Source organism: Apostichopus japonicus, chromosome 10 (assembly GCF_037975245.1).
Source record: "Apostichopus japonicus isolate 1M-3 chromosome 10, ASM3797524v1, whole genome shotgun sequence".
Lineage (NCBI taxonomy): Eukaryota > Metazoa > Echinodermata > Holothuroidea > Aspidochirotida > Stichopodidae > Apostichopus > Apostichopus japonicus.
In genome coordinates this window covers 8480825-8501631 of record NC_092570.1, presented here as the reverse complement: position 1 = coordinate 8501631, position 20807 = coordinate 8480825, and the positions used below count along the sequence as shown (strand labels likewise).

General features: G+C 36.1%; 1 protein-coding gene across 2 annotated transcripts in view; it reads left to right on the top strand.

Annotated features, from left to right (window-relative positions):
* Positions 1-20280, top strand: part of LOC139975404 (beta-arrestin-1-like) — a 96605-nt gene extending 76325 nt beyond the window's left edge. For both annotated transcript variants that reach the window (XM_071983383.1, XM_071983384.1), the window contains 5 exons: positions 2411-2557; positions 8656-8766; positions 13725-13819; positions 14180-14225; positions 15365-20280. In XM_071983383.1, the coding sequence (XP_071839484.1) occupies positions 2411-2557; positions 8656-8766; positions 13725-13819; positions 14180-14225; positions 15365-15464 (499 nt within the window). In that variant the 3' untranslated portion in view covers positions 15465-20280. The remainder of the gene's footprint in view (positions 1-2410; positions 2558-8655; positions 8767-13724; positions 13820-14179; positions 14226-15364) is intronic.
* The last annotated feature ends 527 nt before the right edge of the window (positions 20281-20807 follow it).

The following is a 20807-nucleotide window of genomic DNA, read 5'->3' as shown; positions in this document are numbered from 1 at the left end:
CTAACACCTTTCCAGGAAATGATATTTTAATTGTCTCAATACACAAGCCTTCCTTGTGTGATATGAGGAGTGATATTACCTGTGATGCAGTAAACATAAACACTCCCTCACTGCTTATTTCCCTTTGAGTACTTCAAATATTTTGCTTTCTCTTTTACTCTGTATGCCTTTGTCCATCATTTTCAATGTTCTGTCGATATCTCTCTTTGGAGTAGTCAGAGCATCTGCAGGCCATTTCTTGTTTGTCAGCATCTCGCGTATAGATTAAAACCTGAATCAGTTTATTGGTTGGACGACAGGTAGATTTACTAGTCCAGGGGTGAGCTTCAAGGTAGAAAAAAAAAATCTGCTAGAATATGTAAATATGCAATTTCAAAATGGCTAGAAGTAAAAGAAGGGAATTATTAGTTCTGATTCTCCACCATGGGATTTTATTTTAGTTGTTGGATGGCTGAAGAGTTGGACGCAAGGTTTCTAAAATCATCTAGTCAACTGAATATAGAATGATATCTACAGAACAATCTAGTGAGTTGAAAAAACTATAAAAAGCAGAGTTCTATATTATATTGCATTAAAATTCTCTGGAATCAAACTAAGAGTTTCAAACCATATTTTGCCAGAATAGTGTCCCATGAAGAAGATGATTTGATATTAGGTAATGATACAATCTAAACCCGTGCTACCTATGTTAAGTATCACTTTGTGCCTTTCAAAGACATTTTTTATTATTTTATATTGTCTTGAGGTGCCTCTAAAACAGCTGGTTGCATTCATCTATTACATATTCTTACCAGATCCAATCAGGAGATCAGCACAAATGTTCTTACGAATGTTATGAATTTTTTTTCCCAGCTTGCACCAGAAGGTGCCGTTAGCTGATAATTGGCTTTAACAGTGACTGACAATAACAACCTTTGCCCCACTTCTTGCATATGAAGTATAGGGATAAGATTAAGTCTTGGTATTATGAAAGGGAGGATAGAATGGAATATCCACATACTCTGTGCGGATATTGTGTGGATAAGCGTGCTTGAATGACTAGACCAGACCAAATATAATATCCGTATGTATAAACAAGAACACACCCATTTTTAGTGTTTTGAACATAAAAGCATTTATTTTGGCAAGAAAATGTCACAGATTCACAATTTTAGTGCTTAAAACAAAGACAGTGCCTTGAAGGGACGTGCAGATGCTTTCACGGTATTAAAATTTTCATAAGAGCAACTCACTGCAAGGATTGGCTCAGTCGTTTTTCACAGTTTCCCAGCCGTGTATAGGTCATCAAGGAGTAAAAAACTGTTCATAATTTCACAAATATTGACAAGTACCTTTTTTGCCTTACTGACGATTTAAAATGCAAAATCGATAATTTCTCATGCCGTGTGGTTTTGACATCCTCCTCTTTTTCGTTCACTGTCTGTTCAATCTGTTTGCATTGAAACTGAAGAAAGCATTTCATTGATTGAAGTCTTGCTCGAATAGATAAAAACCATTGATTTTTTCTTAATATCCGTGAAGAAAAGTGGAATATAGACAATGAGCATTTTATAGAAAGATGTCTGATAGAGTAGAGGAAGAAAGAAACAAAAGAAAAGAATCAACCGCTAATGGAACCGTACAAAGAGCTCAGAAGATGGATAATTAAAATCAATAATTTTGTGAAAAACAAACACAAAAAACAGCCAGATTTGAAGTCATGTTTAAGAACTGAGGGTGATATTTCATATATATCCATGTATTCTTGTAATAAACATAGACCGGTTTCTATCTTGCCTATCATTTAATGCACAACACTGATTGCTCATATTCTGCCAGCCTTATTAAAGTTTAATTTTCTTCAATTTTTGTCTTTTGAATTCAGAGTCTTCATATTCCATGTTCAGTTTTTTTAATAGTTAACATTATCAAAAGCATTACATACCTTTTCAAGATGGCAGCCGAATTGTAACCATTTCTGTTTAAAGGTGTTGTATCCCAAATAAACAATTAGGGTATCCCCTCATATCTGCGATTTTGACAAATTATCCGTGAACCTCTCTCGATAGAATTTGTAACCGTACGTTTCACTCGTTTCAAATGAACAGATATTTTCCGTGATTCAAACCTCTGTGGTTTTTAGGCCCATTTGTCTCTCATTCATACCAGCGTCTACGCAATTCTAATTACTTACGACCATGGTATATAACTTGTGTATAACATGTGTGGTATGTGTATCCTGGGTGTTATGATTCCTGTACCACATAATCCCTGTGTGTTGTATTTCCTGTTGCATGTTCCCATATATAAATGCCACAGTGTCATAAGTAATAAGTATTATAGACTGACAGAAAGTAATCCACCTGTATTAAAGGTCTACTCCATTCCTTGAAGCAGATCAAGGATTTTCCTGAATCTTTTTTGTTCACAGTGAGGAGGGTATGCCTGTTGGACCTAGTCAGACGTTGTCCAGGGTATACAAAGTTACTCCGCTTCTGACGAACAACAAGGACAAAAGAGGACTCGCTCTAGACGGCAAACTTAAGCATGAAGATACTAACCTGGCATCTTCAACAGTGTAAGTGGGGGAAAAAATTCATGTTTTTTTTTTTTGGCATGGAATTGAAAAAAATTCATTTCATTTAATACTGTTAAAGGAAAAATTTATTATTCTTTTATTCAAAACATGAAAGTACATTTTACATCTCATCTTAACTTATTTTTTAACACGTTTGACATAATAAAGAATGTCAAACCTTGATTGTCACAAAGCCCTTGTACATTTCGTAGCACAACCAAATGGACAATAGTATTCCAAATTTGTATGAAATGTCTTGGTTTTCTCCAGCAGAAGCACGAACAGTTTCTTGTAAGTGCATTAACATTCAGTTACATAAATATAGTCTTGTGACTTGTGTAATAAGTGGCTTTCCATTTCTCTGTAACTTGTGACTAAGTTCCTATTTGATATTTGGCCAAAGTAAAGAGTATTCAAAATAAAGCTGAGTTTGACCTTGTTCCCCTTTATATATGCCTTAGATAAGACTTTCCATTAAGAAAATAATGAGGCTGACTGACAAAGTAAAACAATGAGTAGCACACTTTTAAATGCTTGTGACAACTCTGTCACATTTCTGGCACTGTGTCAACCCATTCAAGCATGTGCTATGATATGTGGTATGTATGTTTGCATGCTAAGATAAACTCTAGATTGGTGTACTGGGAGGCAGTTCTGGATATGTACCGGTTGTATGTATGCACACCCAATGTAATCCATACAGGGGGGGGGGGTATGTATGCACACCCAATGTAAACCCTACATGGGGGGGTAAACTATGCACACCCAATGTGCCTACATGGGGGGTGGGGGAGTATTTGCATACCATATTCTCTGCATATTTAATTACCCATTAGTCCATCCTTTTTACCACCTATTCCAACCCTTTGTGTCCCTCCAGTCTCCTCTTTGAAACAAAAACCTATGGTTACTCCAGTGTTGGTTGTTGAGGACAAAAACATAAAGCAGGGATAGAGGGATAGGTTGATAAGGCAGGTTGGTAGGGCAAAGGGATCTCACCCTGATTATGGAAGTGTTTGTTTCGTAACCAAGATAAAGTTTGTTGTTTGATACTCCCTCCAACTCCCTTTCTTGATCACTTGTGTCAATGAAGTGGGGAGGGGGGTGGGGGGAGGGCATGGAAGGAAAGGAGAGAGAAGTTAGCTGTCCCTCGCCCTGTGTGTGCTTACTATTCCCCCAAGTTCCCATCGTCACCATTCAGTCCTTATTTTAAATTTCCATAAGATAATTGGATCTTACGTTAATACGTCTTATCTGTTCATCTCTCGTTGCAATTATACGCCGTAACCTTCAGAAAAGATGAGTTTCTTTTTATCCTGATGTGTATTAATTTGTACTCATCACTGCTGTGTTGTCCTCGTAGCCATCTGTCTATTGTTTCATACTTGCATAATTCATGGCCGTTATTCTCATCTTCTTGATTATATTTCATTTTCCGCTGATTAGTCTCCGTAATACAGATCATGTCCGTAATGCTCGATTGTTATTATACTAAACCTTGATGATATCATTAAACTACTCTAGATCATTAACTTCCTCTCGTAATCCAGCAGCTACGGTCACTCCCTCATAGTATAAAAAGACTTGCTATTTTTTGGTACACAAGGACTAGATTTTGTCCTTGTTATTGGATTCTTTCTCATCACATATGGGGTTTCTTTATTTTTTTGTGATAAATTTTCAGATCACATTTACAGATCAGCGGCTCTGAAATGAAGTTATGTAAGATAGTAATTGCAGGTTTTCTGTGTCAGCAAACCTGAGAGCTATTTTGCTTATCACATTGAGAGGTTTAATGGAATATAATGCTAAATAAAGATTTTAGGGTGTACACAGTACTAATAATTAAAATGGGGTACATATCTTAATCGCTAAATAGTAAGTACAGGGATACATTGCATTGAGTACTCGGTACAGGTGCACACCCATTTGATACAACTCCTATCGATAAATTAGAGAAACTGAAAAGGTTTCAACAAACATTGTTCCCCTGCTTCTTTTTCATATATCCAGCATGATAAGACATGTATATGCAATATACATGCAATATACATGCAGTATACATGCAATATACATGCATTAAACATGCAATGTACATGCAACAAACATGCAATATACATGCAAATATACATGCAATATACATGCAGTATACATGCAATATACCTGTTTTTAATCACTTCTGCTTCACCAAGTTCACGTACACTGTGAAATCTGTCATCAGACTTGTTATACAGGGTTCACTCCCTCGCATGCATATATTGAAATTGTTTAGAACCCGAATGAAACTTACCGTGTCTGAGAGTCCGTATAAGAAGCAAATGCATTATGACGAAATCTTTACCACTTAGAATGGCTGCAAGGATTATAATAGAAAGTCCTAAATTGGCAAGTACTTAAATGTGAAACTCTGACATTCACCTTGGTTGCTTTCAAGCCATGTATGCGTTATTATTGACGTACATATGCAGGCGAATCCTTCAAGTGTAGTAAACATGGTCAGTTTCAGGTTGTAAACATGTTCTCAATTCTTCCATTTTTCTAAGTGGCCTTTTGAATTCCCACCTTTGTTTTGACGCCTCACAGGAAAGAGGCACTTTAGGAGGGAGCTGGGGGTTTAGCATTTATATTGTAATTAAGTGCCTAAACGCATTTGTTTGTACTGCTTTACTGTGTTGTATTGTAAATATAATATTGTAAATATTGTATTTTATTTTGTATTGTATTATAAACTGTACTTGCGTTACACTGTATTGTATGTTACAATGTGCCGTAGTGTGTGTTGCAACTGAAGGTAAATTCTCCCAGTTATTTTAAAGTTGGTATATTGTACCATGGGCAGCGATCATGGGGGGGACGGGGGGACATGTCCCCCCAATATTTTAGGTGGGGGGATATAGTATCTAATATCCCCCCCCCAATATTTGGTGGCATATTTTTTTGTGGCTATTAATAGAACATAATAAGTGAGATCATGTATCCAAATCATACTAGGTGGTGGCTAAAACTTCATCCAACACATGCTGCATGAGGTAAATGACTCTTCGTGGTCGTTTCTGTGACTGTATAGCATGTTGTCACTCATGATTATGATCATAATGTCTGTACATCTCTTGTGTATGAGTGTAAGTACGTACAATCATATATATGGTCCACATGGAAATGGGTTCACTGGGTTTCCATTTGGCCTGTTTCCTACAAGATTTCTAACCACAGGCGCGTATATATTATTTCCGCCCAGTAGGGGGGAGGAGGAGACCGCCCTCCCTTGAGCATATTTTTTGTATTTTTTATATTGAAGTTTTATAGCCGTTATAAGAGGTTTTAATATTTGTACACCAATAAAATAACTGTGCCTGAATTTTCGAAAATTCCCTGACCAACATTCTTCATCATACTTGCCCTCTACTCGTGCAGTTTTGACCGGTCTGTTAGGGGTTGAAGGGGTTTTTTCTATATCGGTTGTCCATAGATGAAATTTTGTGCAACATTATGGGTATGTTTTGAAGTGAATTTATTTTTCAAATTCTGAAAAAATAATGGGCTTAAAACCTTGAAAAATGGGCCTGACGGGTATTTTGGGCCGTTACGTAGAATTACCTACAAAAGCAATGATCTACAGGAGATGCGATGAGGTCGAACATGATGTGTGACTGGTGACAATCTTGAAAAAGGTTATGGATGGAAAAACAAACTATTGGAAAAAACTTGGTTCTCAAGTAAAAGTGTACATCTGGTTGGTCATTTTCAAGCCCTAGAAGTGCCATTTCCGGTGATCTGGGGGGCTATCAAAACCAGAAATTTTCTTGTACGCTGCGCGCCAACCAATGGTGGCGCCCCGCTTTGATAGTAATTCGCGCGCCCCAGGTTAGAAAATCCTGCTAGCACCCAAGCAAATGTTCCCCCCAATATTTGAAACAAAATCCCCGCCTCTGTATTGTACTAGTTATTTTGTTGCATATTAGACTGTTCATTGTACGGTATGTTGTACATGATAATGTGTATAAGTGGTATGGCACACTGATGTGCATTGTATTGTACAGTACACGTTCTGTTATTAGTATAGTACATTGCAATGAATTATCAATATTGCATTGTTGTGCTTTACTTAGTATTGAACATTGCATTATATATATATATTTATATATATATATATATATATATATATATATGTATTTATCTATATGTAGGAATAACAGAAAAACTGTTAAACAACTCTGCTGCATTAAGAGAAATATATATATATGTATATATATATATATATATTTATATATATCAAAATCATATGAGTCCTACTCAGCTTTGATGATTGTACATGATAATTTATGATCCGTGTATGTTTTGCATGCATGTAACCAGCAACATATACTTCAAATGTTGTGCTTCATTGCTAGTGCATATCTCATACATTCATGTTAGCTCCTATTGCTTTCCCTGCCTCTCCTCTCCATCGTCAATTGATTGGCTGCCGTCTACTCTTCCTCATATTACCTAGTAGACACCTTCAGAGTTTTATAACATTCAAATTTCCAGGTTATCTTGTAGTAATTAACTATACTCAATACAAGTTTCTCCTCATCTAACAGTTTGCCAGTTTGGTTTGGTTTGTGGTAAAGGAAGGAAATTTCATTTTTGCTCCTCATAATGTGATTACATACAGGTGTGTCATGGCAGCCTGAATAGTAAACTCCTGACACCTGCCTATGCAAATCATGTAATTGTATAGTTAGCTGTTATATGAAACCGTAAAGCTGCTCTGTTTGCTTAAACCCAGCAACTGATTTCCCTAGGTAGTATTGTCATGCCTGCCGGTGTATGATATTCTTTTATGTTGTTACTAATTGCTCTGAGCACTGCTAATCTCACTTAACCTCATTTCTGCCTCTCCATTTTTCCTCAAAGGTTATCTCGGTGTTTAAAAGAAAGTAAACTGTCATATGCGTTGTTCTCACTCTGTTCTTGATTTCATTTTGTATCTTGGTATACGATCTTGCTGCTTTGTTGATTTTATTTTCCATCCTGACCAAATAAAAAATCTTTGAGTTTAATCTCCAAGGAAGGCAACAGTAATGTCAAGGTAAACTCTCTTGAAGGCAGATGTTGTATTTTCATACAAAAATACAAAATAACCCAAATTCATTGTTATGGTTTGAATGAAACTGCACTTGATGCAAGAAATCACATGTAAGTCATATCCGCGTTGTAGACTGATCTGCAAAACTGACACCATGGAATTTCAGCTAGAATGGTCCGAATAATGGCCTCTGGTTACTAATGTTGCATGTACCCTGTCATTGGCCTTCCAAGTAAATTCACTGCTTCCCATGAATTTTCCTCAATTCTTAACGTGTTTAAGCATGAAAGTATCTTCCATTGAGGGATAGTTACACCATGTGGCCTCTTCTACGTTGATCTGATTTCTTCAACATTTCATCCCATGAAATGTATCAGGGGGCTTCACATCTGACTCATGTTCATGGTAGCAAAAAAGTTATTTTATCCGCTAGGGATTTTATACTTAACTCTGCTGATACCTGGTTGAGACCTATCCACTCTTTTACTCTGATTTTTCCTGACATAAAGGGGACAACGAATGGTTAACAATTTCTGAAGCTAGTTTAGCATTTTCTTCCAAATCTAGACAAGGTTTGTCAACTCTGCTCAGGAGTTGAGTTGAAATCTTTTAGCAAAGTGGAAATCACTCTGATGAATAAATTAGTAAAGACCTCCGACTTTATTTTTGTCAGAGGCATTGGTCAGAAACCAGACAACTGATATTTAAGTGAAGTTCAGTGAGTAGATGGTAGTACTCTGTACAGAATTCATACAGTAAGGTTAAAGTTCATATGATACATATGTGGCCAATCCACAGAGGATATTTAGCATTATGAACAGAAAGAAATATTTAGTTGGCAGAGAATGCTATATACATGTATTTGAAGGTATTTAAATACTGCACATGTTGAAGGTTATATCATTCCTATATTTAACTGTTGACCTATAAACAAACAAATTTGATTGGTTTTTCATGTTTGCTAGAGGGTAAATTGTTTTATTTGTCCTTCTAATGTTGTCGTTTTTTTATTTCTTCCCTCTCTTAGATTGACTGACCTTGATGAGAATGGTAAAATTGCTGATGAAAGAAGAGAAAACCTTGGTATTATTGTTGAATACAGGGTTAAGGTAGAGCTCAAGGTGGCCTATTCAACAACGTAAGTAGTCATCAGTTTTAAAGTACTTTAGCCTGTATGAGTTGAATAATCATGCACATTCATCAATATGAAAAGAATTACATGGCTTGGTAAGTGATATCCATAACTGTATATTACATGGCTTGGTCAGTGATATCCAATACTGTATGTCACATGGCTTGGTCAGTGATATCCATTATTATACAACACCTAATTGTATTCTGGTCATTTGATTGGTCAATTGCTCATTGATTGCATGCAAAATCCACTCTATTACACTCTATGAAATAGAACCATGGGTTATACTTTTTTGATAGCACTTTTTTCAATGGTAAGAGAGCAGAGAAACCTGTCTGTACAATACAATCTGTTGCATGAGTGCATTTTACATCCAATTATATCCAAATTTCTTTGAAAGATGTAATTTGTTCCATTCAACTTGGCTGCACCTCATTGAATGGAACATTCCATCTTTCAACTCATGAAATATTTGCACTGTTGCACTCATAACCATTCATTATTTGTATAATATCACATGGCTTGGTCAGTGATATCCATTACTGTATATTACATGGTGTGGTGAGAATAATGTCAAGTTTCTACTTGCATCTAGATGCATCTTTAAATGTCAAAGATACCAGTGACAACCTTGAACTAGCTTTGTATTTGAATGATTTAACTGGCATTTATTGTTGGAATGCTTCAATTTGTCTCTCCATTGACCAGCAAATTACCATTTCAGCAAAGGAATAAATGAAACTAATTCTGCTAAATGTGTGTCTCTGTATCTCTGTTTCCAGCAGAGAATTAAGACTTAACTCATGCGGTATATGTGCAAATGGTGTACTTTGTGTGTCGGAATTGTTCGCGCTAATTAGGTCTAATGTCTTCTGCCGTTAATCATGTCTTCTTATTTTGTTAGGATAAAGAATATTTTTAACCTCTTGGGAAATAGCTGGTTATAAAGGGTGCTTTGTCAACTGGAAATGACTGCATCCATCCACTTTGACTCCGGCTAAAATGGGAGATTGAAGCCAATATTGTAAATTCAAAGGAAAAATAAATGCTTTGTTCATTCTCTTTGTCATCTAAAATATGATATTGTTGTCACTTTGGTAACAAATATTAAATCATTGAAGAATCCCAAATATCATAAAGATTACGTAATGAACTATAGAATCCTAAAGTCCTGATACCGTTTTTGGTACAGACAGATATCAAAAAGATTACATAATTTACTATATAATCCTTAAAGTCCTGATATTGTGGTTGGTGCAAACAGATATCATATAGATTGCATAATTTACTATAGAATCCTTAAAGTCCTGATACTGTGGTTGGTACAGACAGTTATGAAAGAGATTATGTAATGAACTATCTTGCATAGATCTATCTATTCATGCACACTTAGTATAACAGTCCCCCTGTATGAGTTTTTTTTTCTCCATTTAAGATGACAGTGTATTAATTGGTTTTCAAGGATGTGGCAGTGGCTTGTATGCAATGATATATATATAATATTTAGCCTACGCAGAATCTACTTGACGGGTATGTAGAAGTGGTTTGAAGAAATTATTTCAAATGAAATATAAGGAAGCCATAATTTATGCGGAATACTTCAGATGCTAACTTGAAAAAGGTTTACAGAAGGAACATGGGTTTTAACATCTGTAATACAGTAAATTGACTTATCATTGTATTTTTGGCCTTTAACTGTTTGTAATCAAAGAAAATAGATTAAAGCTTACTCTTTGTGCCAGTTAGAACTATGGTGATTAGTGCTGTGTGTATTAAACTAACGAATGTGTTAATAATCTGTATAATTAGCTGAACAAAGAACAAGCTAACAGTATTTGAAAATTTGTTTTCTGTGTTAAAGCTGAGCAAACTGTGAATAGTGTTTGTGATTCTTTAGTGTGTCAATATGGAATGTAATTCCTCTATTATAAAATGAGAAAATCTCAAGGTTTGTTACCTTTAGCAGCAACAGAGCAATCTGTGTATACTTTTTTCTTAAGCCAAAAAACTTGGTATACGCTTAATGATTACATTCAGCTTGGACATTTGGGGTGACTAAAATAGAATCCATTTTGTCTAGATTTACTGTCTCCCTATCAGTAGCATTTGGCTCTTCATTACATTTGGATGATGAAATTAAAAGTTGAATCTGGTTATTATTTTGACCAGTTTTACTTCACGATATACTGAAATTTGTCAAACTCCTGACAGTCTTTGTTTTTGCAAAGAAAGTTGATTACCAAAATATTTTATAATACAGTTGGACAGTTTTGCAGCTTATGATTTGGTGAACAGTTTACATCAAGCTGGATTTTAATTCGAGTTGACACGACCAACGGTTAATCTAATTCTCAGATAATTTCAATTATTTCAAAAAGTATTATAAGCATTCCTTGATTCTAGTGAAAATTTAAAATTTGATTTAGGGAATTCAGTGAATTGCCTATGAATTTAAAGTACATTATGGTGAAACACAAGATTTGAACTCTTTCATAAGGAAACAGATTGATTGGAGTGTTGGAGGAAATGAAGAACGTTGAACAAACATACCAAGTAAACAGGAACCGTTAAATGTCAATTGATTCGCTGAGCCGATACCTTCCTTTTATACTTACCGTTTGCACAGTGTTAACAAGGAGGAAGGTATTAAGTACCTTCTGTCACTGCCTATGTAGTCCTTCCTTGATTGGGAACACCTAAATGCCAAAATCCGATTTAAGCATGAAGCTATTCGAAATGATCTTTGAAATAAATTCAAATGACACATGTCATAGCCTATTGATACCAAAAAGAAAATATAGCAAATGTTTTTTTTTTTTTACACAAAGCTGCAAACTGCCCAGTGCCTTCCAATCCCCCTTCTTTTTCTTTTTTTATGTAAAAGAAAATTACTTTTGTTTCTGAAAGTAACACAAACATATGACACGTAACTACTAACCTTGATGACTGGGGCCACAGATACAAACAGGCTAGGCTTACTGATCTTAAAGAGACATATCAAAACTCTTCTTTCATAACTGTAATGTTTTCTTTTACTGTTACACAACTGTATTATTAAATGCAGTTTGAAAATAATACATTTATAAATTGATGTGTAAAACACCGATCACGATTTCTTTATTTGGTTTAATAAATATTCCCTTTGGGCCTATCATCGATACTCGGAATTTCACCAGCCCCGTAGGTAACTGTGTGTTGCTCTACTAAAACAGGATTTAGATATGGGATATCCCCTAAGTATTTTTATTCAATGTTAATGCTTCAGTTTAATATCATGTATTTTCTTTTGGCCATGTTAGTGATATTAAAAGAATAGAATGTAAAGAATTATAGCCTTCTAAGACCACTGCTTGGAGATAGATAACAAAAGTAGATATCCTATTTATTATAAACACTCATGCAGTTGACACACTATTAGTATGAAGTGCACAGATTCTACAACATTATATGTCGCAATGTGTGAAATGTGAAATGTCAGACCTGCTCAAATACGTCCCCATGATATTTGGGGCAATGAGCTTCATTAACGTACTTTATTTATAAATATATTCCTTGAGCAAACCAGAGAAGTGATTTGTATAATGTAACCGATGATGTGTCGAATATATTAGTCTTAAGGAAACCTCACCGTTTTGTAATAGAGGGTCGACAGAAATAAAATTCAAAATAGTTTATCGAAATTGGTTAAATTGGCTGCATAGAAGAATTTGCAATTAGGAGCAAGCTAGTAGAAATAGGTGAATTAGAAACAAGGAGATTATGAAAATGGAATTTGGAACAAAAAGAATTTGAATAGTACCTCAATACGCAAAGTAGATTTAATATTTTAAATCGGCTTAAGGGGAACCCTGAGTGACACTCCTGTTGGAGTAACAATACCAACATGTCCGTCATTAGCTCGAACTCCCCCCCCCACCCCCCCCCACGGCCTTGTGAAAACTATTTATATTACGTTGTCGTAACTCATAAGTGACAATAAGTCATGCTTCTATACAGTGATCAGCTACATTTACAGAGAAGAAGAAGGAGAGAAAGAAAGAGAGAACATTATATATTCTGTTTCGTCAACTATTTTTTACCTTCTTGAGGTTCACACAATGAACCGTGTCGATCTGCTTGCTCGGTGGAAACCATCAACGTTTGTGATGAACAACAGATATTGATTTGCTTTTCACCGTGTATTTTAGTATTAACAAAACGGCTCTCTATGAAATGCATTAAAAGAATGGTTGGGAAAAATGGTCTGCCAGGTTTTGCTAATGGCAGTATTGTCAAGACTTGGCAGGTAATCTAATTTTGCCTCGAGAACTGTCAGGGAGAGTATTAACTCAATCAGATGCACACTGTAGACCCTTTTATGCTCATCCAAAAAACGACCGAGGGAAACAGGTTTTTCTTTTTTTTTTCAAGACAGGTTTCTTGGCAAAACTAGAGAAGACTTGCAACAACATAAAAACACTTTGTTTAAAAACCTGAAATTTTGAGTTGTTTTGTAATTGTCTCTAGAGTCTTGAGTGTAATTTGATAGGTTAGCTTTAATGGCACAGATATAAGTTTGTCATTTATTGTGTAGGGAAGCTTTCATATAAGCTTCTGCTTTTTTTTCAGCAGAGTGATATAACAGGTGGTATTTACGGATGTTAGGAAGTTACCAGTAACATGCATTATGTATTGCTTGAGTTTACTGTATTAGTTATGAATATGCAGCATGTCTCATATACATTCATGGTTATTCATATCGTAAGCTTCTGCTTTTTTTTTTCTTTTTTCAGCAGTGTGTGATATAACAGGTGGTATTTATGAGTGTTAGGAGGTTACCAGTAACATGCTGGATGTCTTGCTTGAGTTTACTGTATAAGTTATGAATATGCAGCATGTCTCATTTACATTCATGGTTATTCATATCTTTCATGAATGATCGCAGTTCCATTTCTGATTGTTGTTACTTTCTTTCTCCAAAGGAACATCTCTGTTGAGTTGCCATTCAAGCTTAGTCATCCTAAGCCAGAGGATACAGAACTGTTACCCCCGGTGATCATCCAACAACCTGCAGATGGTACATTTTTGGGTTTCATTTTGCATTCTGGTTTTTCTTCAGTTCTAATACTGCCTGATCAGTACAACTGATCAATTCTTTTTTAAGAATCTTTAATAATTAGATTTTAAAGACTAATCCAATATTCTGAATTCACTTAATTGCTAGAAAGTCTTCTTGGTGATATGCTTGAGAAATCCTGATTCTGAGATTGGGATCCCATTCCTCGACCCCAGGCCTTTGTCTGCCAGTCAGTTGAGCTTTTGTGTTGTAATTATTGATTTAGAATGTTAAATGATAATGGTTTAAAAATTCTTTCTTTCATATTTTAACTAAAGAGACTCATAAGTTTTGTCATATTTTTTTATTACCTCCTCCTAGGTGAAACAGCACCTTTGGATACCAATCTGATCAGCTTTGAGACAAAGTAAGTTTTTCTGCTCCTTGAAGTAATAAGGAAAACCCTTAAAAACTGCTGTTGGCATGTCTTAAAATTAGTCAACATTATATATCTGCAATTGGGTTTCTTTATGGATTCATGGAGGTTCATGCATAGAAATACAGCTTCTATGAGGATGAAGTTCATTGTTGCTGGTTTGGGGTGTGTGCCCTCTTCCCTCCCCCCAAACCATAGTGTTCTGCAGAAGTCAAAGGTCATTTGAGGTCAACAGAGGATACGATCTGAAAACCTTGTAAACACATGCTAGCTCAAGAAGTAAAGCTTGGATGAATATCAGATATAGTAAGTGGATCCACTTGATAAAGTAGAAGATGTGGAGGTTGTAAACAAGTCCAAAAGGAAGCACTGGATGAAATTTAAATAAGGTATGAGGATGCTCCTGAATTATTGCAAGAATGCTATTGTTTTCTGCAGGGGTCAAAAGTCATTTAAATCCACAAGTGGTCAAAGTGTGAAAACTTTGAAATGCAATTGAATGCAATCAAAAGCAAACTGTAGATGAACGGCATTTTTTAGCATGTGGATGTAATAATGCAAGTACAAGATTCCTATGGATTTTTAAAGAGGTCAAATGTCATTTGAGTTCACATGGTCATAGTTTGAAAACCTTGTTAACAAGATAGCTCCAAAATTATAGCTTGGATTTTCTTCATGCTTGGTTAGGTGGATCCATCTTATTAGGTACAAGAACCCTATTGTTTTATGTGAAGTTTGAAGGTCATTTGAGGTAAACAGAGGTCAAGAGTAGAACCACTGTGAATGCACCTATTAAAAGGTATTTTAGGTACTCTGTGCAAACTGAGGTCAGAGGGATTATCAATTTCATAGGTCCCGTGACAATGAAGTGTCACATTGAGTGAGTACCCACTTGAGTTAATTGATATGGATTTACTATATAGACTGCAGGTAAAACAATCCCCTCTCCTTGATGAAACTTCCTCCTCATAGTCAGGCAGAAATATACTCCCTTTAGAAATTTTCTTAAATGCTGGTTTTCTAGTTTTCTTCCAGTTAGAAGTTTAGTTTTCTTATGGAAGAAACCAAACCCTGCATTCAAAATGTGTCAAGGAATCACAAAGCCCTTTTTTTCGCCTCACTTTCTACAGCGAGCAGAAACTTCACGGTGACGAGGATGATGATCTCATCTTCGAAGATTTTGCCCGACTGAGACTCCAGGGAGCCGAGGGTGAGGGCACCGAGGCGTGAGATGTTCTTTAGCAGATAGAGGGCGCTAATTGAACCAGGCTGCTTTGATCACCTGAGAGGGTCATGAGCCGATCACACATTTGAATGGTTACCTTGTATCTTCTGGTGCTAACGTTTCTTTCTTTTTGAGTCCACATTCTGCTGACACCATCTTGCGTGGGATTCTCTGTGGTTACGCGAAATTTTTTCAAGTGTCGCACATTGGAGGTGATTGTGTTTTGTCGTTAGGGTCTTTGTACAGTCAGTGTAGCTTTGCAATCTATCAATAGTGCACATAGTTTGTGTTTTAGTATTTTCAAGTCAAGAGTAGCGTGACTACTGCCTGGAGCACAAAGAGAGACAGAGGGAGAGAGAGAGATAAAAGAATAAAAGAAAAACACTATAGCCAAAGAATTCTATCTAGTTGAAAACTATTCAGATTTTACACTTTGAAAGGATAGTATAGTAGTATCCCTGTGAATTGATTTTCTCAGGATAAAGAATTGATGCTCAGAAGAAGGGACATCTATATGAGAAGCTATGACCAAACTACTTAAAACTATTGACGACTGGAAAGGAATCGGTGCAAAAATATTATTCAACCTTGGACCAAAATCCATTCATGAACAAAAAATAATTATGTTGTCATATGAAAAACTTACCTCATTTAGTTTAGTGATTCAGAAAAAAAATTGTTTTTGTAAACTTAGACGGGAATAATGGGAACTGCACAGATATTTTGATTTTGAAAGTTTCCAATCCCGATGTTTTTGATTTGTTGACTAAAATCCTATATTTACCTAATACCGCCTACTGGTTGTGCAGTAAATAGTTTAGTATTAGCAAAATGAAATATGTTTTACTCTTCAGGAGTCTACAGTACTTTTATATCGGTAGATATCATCAACAAATATGTCCATCTCTCAAGGACGAACAGATGTAAAAGGGTGAGGGGTTGCCCTAGGGGGGGGGGGGGGGGGTGGAGGAAGGGGAAAATTGGGAGTAGATGGGAACTTTAGAAAATTGCATTCTCGAAATGTGGCATACAACATGTTTGACTATGTGTGATCCTACATAAGTAAAAGACAATGTTGAGAATCATCTGAGAATATGCTCCTGTCACTAGCTTTAAACAATAGCGAAGGTCTTTTTTCTTTTTTTTAACTGCACAAAATGCCAATAAAAGCCTTGATATAGCTCTGACTTGTGATATACTTAAGATTTGTAGTAGCCTATGTACTGCTGCTAGAAGACAGTGTTATATAGCATATGTAACTGATAGTAATATTTGATAACGTGGTAGAAAAACTCATGGTGATGTGGTTGTACAGTGCTAGTAGTAGACGTAGCAAGTTATTTGTCTCAGCTATGGGCTGTCTCTGGAAAATCGTCTTTTATATCCTAAATGTGCTGTAAAAGTTGCTCCCTTTCACAACCATACCATATATCTAAGGCAGAGATCCTCCTCTTCTCCCCCCCCCCCCCTCTCTTGTTCAATGTTATGTTATTTTGTTTTTAAAAGAAAAATGGGATAATTCCCAATAAAAAAAGGGAAGCGAGATTAAGGTGATCTTAATGTATCTATAGTATTTTTGTAAGTTGAGGGTTGAATATCATGTGAAGAAGACTAAATTTGCTATGTGGAAGCATTTTTTTTGTTTTTTTCAATGTTGCATATAAAAAAACCAGAATAAATGTGTTGTAATCTTTTTGTAACGGTTGTAATTGTTAGATTTGTCGTATTATAACATTACTCTTAAAGACATGAAATGAAAAAAAAAAAATTAAGAAGAAGAAGAATCAAGTTATATATTTGCTCTCAAAAAAATTATTGATATATGGCTTTATATTATTTTTGTGATCCTTGTCATGAAGTTTCATTGTGAATCATACAGTGTTTTGTTAAAATTATATAAAAACACCCTGTAAGTATTTTCTTAGCTTTTTACTAAAAAGTTGTTTCATATTTTGGTTAATAACAAAGTTAATTGTGACTCTATATCAGGTGTCCATTGTTTAAATTGTTCTTGTTTTTTGTGGTTTGTGTTTTTTATCTTGGCAATGCATTTTACTCATAGACATCTGGTAGTAGCAGTGTATTTAACATGTCAGGTTAACCATATTTAGTTTACACAGGGAAATGACGGAAACAGTAGTAAGTTCAATTTAGTTGTTGCCCTACGGTCAAGCCACCAGTTTTAGAAATGACTTGCAATATTATAAAGTCATTTTTTTGAAAGTTGCATGATCGATTAAAATACCGGGAAATTTATCTCAGAACGACACAGTTTACAGTCCCATGAGAATGTGTGTGTTCAAGAATGATGAATGCCTGAATTTAATTGTAGATTCTTATTGACAATCTTCAGCAGTTGTTTTGAACTACCTGTTAACAAGTTTTGGGGGGGGGGGGTATGTTGTCACAGATAGAACAGAGATTGGGAAGATGTCTAATAAGAGGACACCTTTGCTTCGATCTGACAGCCAAGTACAGCAATACAAGCTAAAGTTAATGAGGGGACTGTATGCAATTATGTACAGATGTGTTGGTCTTTGAATTAACACCACAAACATAGTTGAGAGGGTAATAAATTGGAACTGGTGCAGCTGGTTTCAGTCTGATAAGCTAGTGAAGACTGATCTATAAGGTCTTCATTCATATGATGTAAATCTCAGGGGTGGAGGTAGATTCGTTGCTTAAGTCTGCCAAGTTGATTCAGACTGGTCAAGGGTGTTAACATAACACATTGATGTGGTGTAACTCTCCTGGTGAAGGTAGATTCGATCCTTAAGTCTGCCAAGTTGGTTCAGACTGGTGAAGGGTGATTAAATAACACATTGATGTGGTGCAACTCTCCTGGTGGAGGTAGATTCGATCCTTAAGTCTGCCAAGTTGATTCAGACTGGTCAAGGGAGTTAAAATAACACATTTATGTGGTGTAACTCTCCTGGTGGAGATAGATTCGATCCTTAAGTCTGCTAAGGTGATTCAGACTGGTCAAGGGAGTTAAAATAACACATTCATGTGGTGTAACTCTCCTGGTGGAGGTAGAGTCGTTCCTTAAGTCTGCCAAGTTGATTCAGACTGGTCAAGGGTGATAAATAACTCATTCATGTGGTGTAACTCTCCTGGTCTAGGTAGATCGATCCTTAAGTCTGCTAAGGTGATTCAGACTGGTTAAGGGTGTTAAGATAACACATTCATGTGGTGTCACTCTCCTGGTGGAGGTAGATTCGATCCTTAAGTCTGCCAAGTTGATTCAGTCTGGTTTAGGGTCTAACTATCACCTGTCTATATTGCTATAACTCCATTACAAGGAATATGAGTTGCACATGTGCCTACACATTAAGTCTATTGATTAGTCAAAGAACAACAATCATGTTGATTGTTGATAACGTTCTGAGGTCTCAAGAAATTACCAAATGTACCTAAGATTGTCGCTGCTGCTGATGCAGCGGAGAATAAGGAGGACTAGAGAATAGGATGGGGAGAGAGGAGGACGGGAGAGAGAACAAGATGGGGGGTGTGGGGGGAGAGTATGACAGGATAGAGACTAGGAATTGGGGGAATAGGACGGAGCAGAGACTAGGACGGGGAGAAAATAGGATGGGAGAGATAATAGGATTGGGGAGATAATAGGATGGGGAATAACAGGATGGGTGAGAGCGCAGGATGGGGGAGATAATAAGATGAGGGAGATAACAGGAGGGAGCAGAGAATAGGACATGGTAGAGACTAGGACGAAGAGAACAGGACAGGAGAGAACAGGATGGGGGAGATAATAGGATGGGGATAGAACAGGATGGGGGAGAGAGTATGACAGGGTAGAGACTAGCATGGGGGAGAGAATAGGACAGAGCAGAGCCTAGGACGGGGGAGAATGGGATGATGCAGAGAAAAGAATGGGGGAGAGGAAAAAGATTGGAGAATGTGGGACGAGGCAAGTAGCGGTAGAGGGCAGAGAATACAACAGGTAGAGTAGGACATGGCAGTGAATTGGATAGAGCAGAGCAAGGTACAAGGTAAAGTATTGGGTGCAGGAAGATTATGACCAAGTCAGGTTTTGTTGCTCTAAGATTTGTTGATTTCATAATTATGTGGTGGTTTTTATAATTTTACTTGGCAACAATTTATCATAGGTACCATAGTCAGCCTTGTGAAGGGTTTGCATTAGTACAGCATTACTCATGACTACGTTTGGTCCATTTAAAAATATCAACGAAATCTTTTAAAGAGACTTATAAATATCTTTGACATTAATTTAATATACTTTTTCTAGCTGTTTTCAGCTGTGGTTAAGATCATGAAACAACAGGCAATACTTGATTAATAATGACAAACAGTTGAACAACGAACTATACAGCTGTATTGCATAATGACAACTGTGTGACTACATGTGTGGAAGAGGGCAGTAGACCACTTCCCTAACAAATTTTTGGAATCATGAATGTTGATTGAACAGAATACTGAAAATGATAACATTTCAAAACATTAAAGATCATTTCTGCTGTTACCAAACATAAGATGTATTCGACCAGCATGTAAGAGAGTTAACAACACAATTCAAGCCGTAAACATATATGTTACATCTATTACAGAAGGCGGTATGAACGATTTTGGGTGTAGATAATTCTGGACTCTGTAGGCTCATGAAGTCATGACTGCACCCTTAGTCACAGATCTTGCCTTTTAATTTAGGCTGATTATGTTACTATATATAGATTTATATACATCATTATACATATTCAATATATATTATCTATAGTAGCATTGTGGTTAACTGTTATTTTATCTGTATGTACTGCTGCATGAAATTAAATGGATTTATTAAGTTCAGTACCTTGTTGTTATATTCATTATTGGTCTTGTTGGTTAATTGTCAAATAATCCCCTGAATTGTTGCTGCTGACATATTAACCATGGCTGCAATCAGTTCAATGGGGGAATGCTCAGTTCGTAGAATCATAACTAGATTATTCCTCCAATTTGAGTCCTCGAATCAGTAGAATTATAGTTCAAAAATGTAGGACTTGATTGTGGAATAGTTTATGAAATACTAAGGTAGTGGTATTCCGACGTAAATAAAATATTTGAAGTGTCAAAAGTTGATGAAAACCATGAAATATCTAAAAAAGCCAATCGAGCTACTTAGGTAAACCTATGAAATCATTTTATCGAAAGACAGTTCTCTGACCTCAAGACTGAATCAGGCTGTCAAAGGAGTTAGTAAATTTCATGATTTGCTTCTGAGTTGTTTTTACACTGAAGATGCAGGAATGCTGTCCTAAGTTCTCAAGGAAGTTAGTTTGTTTCAGCCTGTTAGTTAATTTCTATTAGTGCTCCTAGATTGGAAAGGGATGTGT